The sequence below is a fragment of the Delphinus delphis genome, chromosome 1 (genome assembly GCF_949987515.2).
Source record: "Delphinus delphis chromosome 1, mDelDel1.2, whole genome shotgun sequence".
Lineage (NCBI taxonomy): Eukaryota > Metazoa > Chordata > Mammalia > Artiodactyla > Delphinidae > Delphinus > Delphinus delphis.
Genome location: NC_082683.1, coordinates 58,245,339 through 58,253,771, shown reverse-complemented (window position 1 = coordinate 58,253,771; position 8,433 = coordinate 58,245,339). Strand labels below are relative to the sequence as shown.

The 8,433-nt window shown below is 45.8% G+C and overlaps 1 protein-coding gene across 1 annotated transcript; it reads left to right on the top strand.

Moving 5' to 3' along the window:
* The first annotated feature begins 5,827 nt into the window (after positions 1–5,827).
* Positions 5,828–8,182, top strand: DIRAS3 (DIRAS family GTPase 3). Its single transcript, XM_060005834.1, has 2 exons — positions 5,828–6,008; positions 6,765–8,182. Exon 2 carries the CDS (start codon positions 6,830–6,832, stop codon positions 7,520–7,522), a length of 693 nt encoding a protein of 230 aa, XP_059861817.1. The 5' UTR covers positions 5,828–6,008; positions 6,765–6,829; the 3' UTR covers positions 7,523–8,182.
* The last annotated feature ends 251 nt before the right edge of the window (positions 8,183–8,433 follow it).

The following is an 8,433-nucleotide window of genomic DNA, read 5'->3' as shown; positions in this document are numbered from 1 at the left end:
TTTCCTTTATGAAGTTCCAAATTATCTTTTCCTTTCTGTTTATAAAACTTCCTTTAGCCACTCTTTAAGGGTAGGTTTGTTAGCAACAGATTTTCTTAGTTTTTCTCATCTGAACATGTCTTTTTTCATGAAGGACCATTTTTGGATATAGAGTTTGCAGTTGACAGTTCTTTTCTTTCAGCACTTGAAAAATGTCATGCCATTTCCTTTGGCATCTGTGGTTTCAGATGAGATATCTGCCATCATCTGAAATAATGTTCCTCTGACAGGTAATATATTATTTATTTCTAGCTGCTTTCAAGAATTTTTCTTTGTGTTCAGTTTTCAGAATTCAATTATGTGTCTTGGCATGGATTTCCTTGGAATTATCCTGGTGGGGTTTGCTCAGCTTCTTGGAACTGTAAGTTTGTGTCTTTCACCAAATTTGGGAGATTTTCAGCTGTAATTTCTTCCCATACTCATTTAGACTTTTTCTCTTCTCCTTATGGGACTCTGATGATACAAATATTGGGATTTTGGTTACTGTACCACAGGTCCTTGAGACTCTGTTCATTTTTTTCCCCAGTCTATTTTCTCTCTATTGTTTATATTGAGTAAATTTTATTTTTTATCCTCCCTCAAGTTCATTGATTCATCCAATGTCATCTCCATTATACTATCAAGACCATTCAGAAAGTTTAAAAAATTTCTATTATTGTATTTTTCAGTTCCATAATTTCTGTTTAGATCCTTTTTATACATTTTATTTCTTTGTTGAACTTTTTTTTAAATTTTATTTTATATTGGAGTATAGTTGATTAACAATGTTGTGATAGTTTCAGGTTTACAGCAAAGTGACTCAATTATACATATACATGTATCTATTCTTTTTCAAATTCTTTTCCCATTTAAGTTATTACAGAGTATTGAGCAGAGTTCTCTATGCTATACAGTAGGTCCTTATTGGTTGTCTATTTTATTTTTTATTTTTAAAAATATTTATTTATTTTAGGCTGTGTCGGGTCTCCGTTGCTGCACGCGGGGTTTCTCTAGTTGCAGAGAGCAGGGGCTACTCTTTGTTGCGGTATGTGGGCTTCTCATTGCAGTGGCTTCTCTTGTTGTGGAGTGCAAGCACTAGGTGCACGGGCTTCAGTAGTTGTGGCATGCAGGCTCAGTAGTTGTGGCTCATGGGCTCTAGAGTGCAGGCTCAGTAGTTGTGGCGCACGGGCTTAGTTGTTCCATGAAAGTGGGATCTTCCTGGACAAGGGATCAAACCCATGTCCCCTGCATTGGCAGGCGGATTCTTAACCACTGTGCCACCAGGGAAGTCCCTGGTTGTCTATTTTAAATATAGCAGTGTGTACATGTCAATCCCAAACTCTCAGTCTATCCTTCCCCACCCCACCCTTCCCCTCAGTAACCATAAGTTCATTCTCTAAGTCTGTGAGTCTGTTTCTGTTTTGTAAATAAGTTCATTTAGTATCATTTTTTTTAAGATTCCACATATAAGCAATATCATATGATATTTGTCTTTCTCTGTCTGACTTACTTCACTTAGTATGATAATCTCCAGGTCCATCCACAGTGCTGCAAATGGCATTCTTTCTTTCTTTTTAATGGCTGAATAATAGTCCATTGTATATATGTAGCATATCTTCCTTATCCATTCATCTGTTGATGGACATTTAGGTTACTTCCATGTCTTGGCTACTGTAAACAGTACTGCAATGAACACAGGAGTGCATGTATCCTTTCAAACTATGTTTTTCTCCAGATATAAGCCCCGTAGTGGGATTGCTGGATCATACGCTAGCTCTATTTTTAGTTTCTTAAGGAACCTCCATACTGTTCTTCATAGTGGCTGTACCAATTTACATTCCCACCAACAGTGTAGGAGGGTTCCCTTTTCTCCACACCCTCTCCAGCATTTACTGTTTGTAGACTTTTTGATGATGCCCATTCTGACTGGTGTGAGGTGATATCTCATTGTAGTTGTGATTTGCATTTCTCTAATTAATTAGCGATGTTGAGCATATTTTCATGTGCCTCTTGGCCATCTGTATGTCTTCTTTGGAGAAACGTCTATTTAGGTCTTTGCTGAATGTTTTTATTTTTTATTTGTTTCAAGAAAATTTGTAAGTGCCTGTTGAAGTATTCTTATGATGGCTGCTTTAAAGTCTTTGTCAGATAATTCCAACATCTGTTTCATCTCAGTGTTAGTTTCAATTAATTGTCTTTTCTCCCTGATATATCTCCAAACTCTGGATCCTAACTAGCCAATATTTGCTCCAGAACTCTGGTCTGGCCCTTTCCTCTTTTTTTAATTAATTTTTTTTTTTTTTTTTTTTGCCGTACGCGGGCCTCTCACTGTTGTGGCCCCTCCCATCACGGAGCACAGGCTCTGGACGCACAGGCCCAGTGGCCACGGCTCACGGGCCCAGCCGCTCCGCGGCATGTGGGATCCTCCCGGACCGGGGCACAAACCCGTGTCCCCTGCATCTGCAGACGGACTCTCAACCACTGCACCACCAGGGAAGCCCTTAAATTAATTTTTATTGGAGTATAGCTGTTTTACAATGTAGTGTTGGTTTCTGCTGTATGGCAAAGTGCATCACTTATACATGTAGCAAGGGGGAAGGGGGGGTGGGATATACTGGAAGATTGAGATTGGCATATATACACTACTACATATAAAATAGATAACTAATGAGAACCTACTGTAAAGCACAGGGAACTCTACTCAGTGGCCCATTTCTTTGACACTTCTGGCCCAGCACAGTGCTGGTTCCCTGGGCTAGGGCTCTTAAGGTTAAGATATTTTATACTGGCTTTTGAGGTGCAAGACTTGGTTCGGATGTAGAAGCTATGGTTTCAAATTTTCATCATTCCTTGTGAATTCTATTTATGATCTCTTAATTTCATCTCTCTGGCATTTGAAGGATTTAGCTTTGTAATATATATTTCCACACTCCCTAGTTTTTTTTTTTTTTTTTGTTTTGTTTTTTTTGTTTGTTTTTTTTTTGCGGTACGCGGGCCTCTCACTGTTGTGGCCTCTCCCGTTGCGGAGCACAGGCTCCGGACGCGCAGGCTCAGCGGCCATGGCTCACGGGCCCAGCTGCTCCGCGGCATGTGGGACCCTCCCGGACCAGGGCACGAATCCGCGTCCCCTGCATCAGTAGGCGGACTCTCAACCATTGCGCCACCAGGGAAGCCCCCTCCTAGCTTTTTTCTTCTTCTTCTTCCTCCTCCTCCACCTTCTGCTTCTCGTCTTCTTTTTGGGCATTTCTTTGTTTTAAATGTCTTGCCTGCAGAGGCATCTTCATTTATCTTCCATATCAGTGTTTTCAGGAGCCTCTTTCCTTTTTTTTTTATGTTTAAAACATGTATTTTTTCGTTTTTAGTTGTTTTCTTTTTACTGTAAAAAACAAATGTGCATTATAAAAATTGGAAAAATCTAAAAAGCGGTGGAGAAAAAGACACCCGTACCCCTCAAGGAACAGTTATTTTCAAACAGAAGACGAGGCTGAGGGAGAGAAGAGTAAGCTTGGTCAGGAGTCGGGGCATGACGTAGCCTCTGAGGTTCAGTTTCCTCATCACCAAAATGAAGGGCTTGGCTAGATGATCCTCAGGCTACTTTCAATGTTATGAATGACTTAGTGATGGGACATGACTGTCTTCAAATGGCTGAAAGGATATAAAGTTATCCAAGGGATCAGATTGATCATGCAGTTCCAGACTCCAGAAGATGAAACTAGAATCAGTGGGTGGAGAGACAGGTAAACTAAGAAAACTTCACTGATAATTAGAACTACGCCCCAATATAGAGGACAACTTGTCAAGCACCAAGTAGCCTGCTCTGGGATAAACCGATGCCTGTCAGTTTCAGTTTCCAGAGCCTCTTTTCTAGTCTTTCTCATTTCTAAATACTTTGTAGTTGCCCTAATTTCAACAGACAGAGTGATTCTTGTGGTTTAGGAGGAATGTGAAAAGATTTCATTAATGCTTAGAATTCTCACCCTACTTCCCCCCTGACCCAAGTTCTTCTATCAACTTATTTACCCCCAAACCTGCTATGTTTTCCAGACTGAAATCTGCTCTTCTTTGGATTAAATAAAAAGATCATTGCCACTTCCAAAAAGCCACTCTTAAAATACTCAAAGACTACAGGATTATGTGTATACAGACTTCTGTATTACTATGTGAAGGTCAAAGCTGTCATTTACGTTACCTATTGCATTCTATATGCCTTCTAATTAGTCTTCAGGCAGTAGCTCCTTAAATCCTCCCCACAATTCTTTCTCACAGGTATCAGTTCCCCTTCTACAGAAAAGTAATTTCTCCAGGACCCCGCAGCTCAAAGGCATATTAAGATGTACTCAAAAGAAGGAAAAGGGAAAAAACCCACAAACATTCTAAACCTAGTTTTCTGCCTCTAAAACGTGTGCTCTTGATCTCTACCTAACACGCATGAGCTTTTGGGTAAGAAAGAAAAGCTATAAACATGTTTTCACTAGTGAGTAAAATATAGTGTATCAGGGCTTCCCTGGTGGCGCAGTGGTTGAGAGTCCGCCTGCCGATGGGGACACGGGTTCGTGTCCCTGTCCGGGAAGATCCCACATGCTGCGGAGCGGCTGGGCCCGTGAGCCATGGCCTCTGGGCCTGCGCGTCCGGAGCCTGTGCTCCGCAACGGGAGAGGCCACAACAGTGAGAGGCCCGCGTACCGCAAAAAATAAAAAATAAAAAAAATAAATATATACACACATATATGTATATAGTGTATCAGCTTAATGACACAGAATGATAATACCAGAAAAAGAACAAGACTTGGAGTGAGGAGAACTAGGTTTGGGCCTAGGTTTGTCATTTATGAGCCCTGTAGCCTTGAACAAGTAATTTTACCTGCTGCATTCGTTTTCTTTTCGTTTGCTGTGTAACAAACTACCACAAATTTTGTGGCTTAAAACGACTCCCAACCACAGAACCCACAATTCTGTAAGTCGGAAGTCTGGATGGGCTCCACTGGATTCTCTGCTTAATTAAGGCTAAAATCAAAGTGTTGGCGGTCTGATCTTATGCGCAGTTTGCAGAGAAGAATCCGCTTTCAAGTTCATTTAAGTTGTTGGGAAAATCTGGTTGCTAGCGCTGCGGTCCGTGTTTTCTTATTGGCTGTCAGCCAGGGGTCGCTCTCTGCTCCTAGAAGGCTGCCCACATTCCAGTCTCGAGTCTCTTGTGAGGATTTTGTGATGATGACTAAATGAGACGTATTGTACACAGAGTGATGATGGATGTGATAGCTGCTTAATGTCGCTGGGTGTAGAGGATACCCCTCAACCCTTAAACACAGCACATGTCTATACAACAGGAAATCCTACCGGGGGCAGGTTCCGAAGTCTCTTGTAACAGAAGAGACTTCTGTTGGTCTTCCCCTACAAAGACAGAAACTGGGTTTTGCGCCGGACAAATGTTTACTAAGTGAAGTGGATGAGATGCGGTGAAGTGTCTGGCACCAGTAGTGGGAAGAATTCTAACTGGCCATTCCACAGTGAAAAGAAGGTGGCGAGGCTTGGGAAAGGCTAACCCCGCAGGGGGCAAAAGAACAGAAGTGGTGAGGAATGCAGTAGGTGAGAAATGCCTGCATCGCCAGCGCTGTAAGCAGAGCCCCCTCAATGGGCGGGCACCTGTGAACTCAGGACCGCCTCCCACCCCCGCCCCCGTCCGGGCTGTGGGTACCCGTGTGGGGGACGCCGGGGGGACTGCGTGGGGGGTGCGTCTGGGCTCGGTCAGCCCCTCATAGCCCAATCCCCCCTCCGTGAGCCATGCAAGTGGAGTCTCCCAGTCTGCGCCCCCTGGCTCTGGCTAACCAGCCTCAGTCCCCCCGTTGGAGCATTTCGCCCCGAGCTTCCGAGCGCACTGGTTGCCAGCTGCAGCTCGGAGCTTGGTTACGCAATTACTTGCCGCCGCTGCGACCGCGGCCAAAGCCCACCCCGGCAAGGAGTGAATTTGCCGCGAGGTTCCCGCCTCGGAAAGAGGTAAAAGCTATCTTCCGCCTTTTTTTTTCGGGCACATGAATGCGCGGCATAGCGGGCGAACCAGCCTGGGTTATCGTGGGGGTGGAAACCGGTGGGTGCGTTGTCAGGGAAGCGGGTACCTGGGGACAGTTGCTTCAGGTAAGGGGTCTCTGTTAGCTTCACGAATCCTGGACTCTGTGGGCTCCCTTGGCGCCCCTCGCTGCCCCCGTGACCACACCCTGGATCGCGATGTCTGCAGCAACCTAACCTTGCCCGCAGTAATCGATCCATGTCAGAGACGCGCACAATTTTTCATACCGAAGGAGAGAAGACAACGAGGGCTTATTTGGGGAGAAAATGTTTGGTAACATAGCTCAGACGTGCGTGTTTTAAGGGTTGGCAAGTTGTCCGTTATTGCGGCCTTCTGTAGAGTGGAGTAGTGTGGCGTGAAAAATAAAAATGGGTGCATAGCCACCGCGAAAGTAACAGTAAGGTATCATTGGAAGAGGTGCGGGGCGAGACTGCCCTCCTCCCCGCCCGCATTGCCTTCCGTAGGTGCGTGGGGTTGGTGGCTGGCTCGCCGCAGAGAAGGGAGGAGGGAAGTGGGAGGAGGGTGGGGTTAGGGAGCGAGATGAGGCAGACACCCCTCCCACCTCCCCCCGTACCCCCGCCCCCAGTCCCCAGGGAGCGGCGGGCCAGGCAGGCGCTGCGACAAAACACCATTCCGGGTTAGACTCCCATCGCTCACTCTTCCTCTCTTTCTCTCTTCCTGCCTAGGCGTCCCTCACTGCTGGCCAAGTGCCAGAGAAGGTGTGCACGCATCTCCCCGCCAAAACCCAACCATGGGCAACTCCTGCTTTGGCCTCAAGGAACGGCTGATGAAGCGGCTGCGGCCTCTGCCTACCGTGATCGTCATCCGTACCTGCCTGCCCCAGAGGAGGAGCAGAGATTTCCGCGTGGTGGTGCTCGGCTCGGCCGGCGTGGGCAAGAGCGCGCTGGTGCAGAGGTGGGTGCGCGGCAACTTCCGTGAGGCGTACCTGCCGACCATCGAAGATACCTACCGCCAGGCGCTGGGCTGCAGCCACAAGGCGGGCGCACTGCACATCACCGACACCACCGGCGGCCGCCGCTACCGGGGCCTGCAGCGCCTCGCCATTGCCAGGGGTCACGCCTTCATCCTGGTCTACTCCGTCACCAAGAAGCAAACCCTGGAGGAGCTGAAGCCCCTCTTTGAGCTGATCCGTCAACTCAAAGGCAACAACCCGCAAAAGTGCCCCATCATCCTGGTGGGCAACAAGTGCGACGAGAGCCCCCGGGAGGTGAGCGAGAAGGAAGGTGCTGCCTACGCGTCGGAGTGGAATTGCGCCTTCTTGGAGACCTCCGCCAAGATGAATATCAATGTGCAGGAGCTGTTCCAGATGCTGATAAACTTCGAGAAGAAGCCCGCCGCCGCCGCCGCCGCCCAGCCTCCCCAGAAGAAATCCCAGATCCCCAAGACCGCCGAGAAGCTGCTGGGCAAGTGCATCATCATGTGAACCCTGAGCCTTAAGGAGCCCGACCCTCTTCTCCTTCAGTGTGCTGAAAACATGGACCAACCCCATTGTGCTGTGTCACCTGTACACGACTGACTTTTGTGCTGTGGTTTGGGTTGTAACAATTAGATGTCAATAAATGTCCCCTGTGAGTTAGTAACTTTTCTTTTCCCCAGGCAAGAGAACTTGAATTGTTAAAATATGGACATTGGAGGAGGAGAGGAAAAAGGAACAGGATGCATTTTAAAGGATGGGACTTGGACGGACTTTAGAGATTAATGTTTAAAAAAGAGAATGGAAATAGCAAAATGAATTGAAAGATGTCACTGCCCTTCTTGTAATCCTATTATTGTGTATTATTCTTAAACATTTCGAGTCCTGTAAATGTCTGATCATATCTTCCCATTGTGTATTTAATTGTTAAGAGATGTTTTTGCAACAAAATCTCTGACATATGACTGTGAGACAGATACTAAACATCATAAATAAATGAATGTTCTATAGTTGAGCGCTGAGGGTGGGAGCAGAGAAAATTGTGATAGTGGAACTTGCTTACTAAATATGTACCAATTGTTTCCTAAGTCATTTAAAAATGTTTGAGTATTCTACACTGCAGTTTAAAAAAATTGTAACAGTTCCGTGACTTAATAAAGCTTTTCCTGCATGCAATCAGCTGTAATAATTTCTTTTTCACTGAACAACAACAAAAATCACCCATTGCATTACCCATTACCCGTTGCCAGTCATATCTGGAGAAGATTTCTAATAAGAATTTTTCACACTAATGCCCCTGCCCTCTTGAAATTAGCCAGTTGGGGGTGGGGCTGGTTCATGGGTCCCTGCAATGCAGAGCTGGTTTGTATCCATCACCTTTCCTGGACTGACATCCAGAAGAACTCCAGGCATCTTTGAAG

Coding starts and splice junctions, on each gene's coding strand:
- DIRAS3 (XM_060005834.1), top strand. CDS start 6,830: ATGGGCAACTCCTGCTTTGGCCTCAAGGAACGGCTGATGAAGCGGCTG.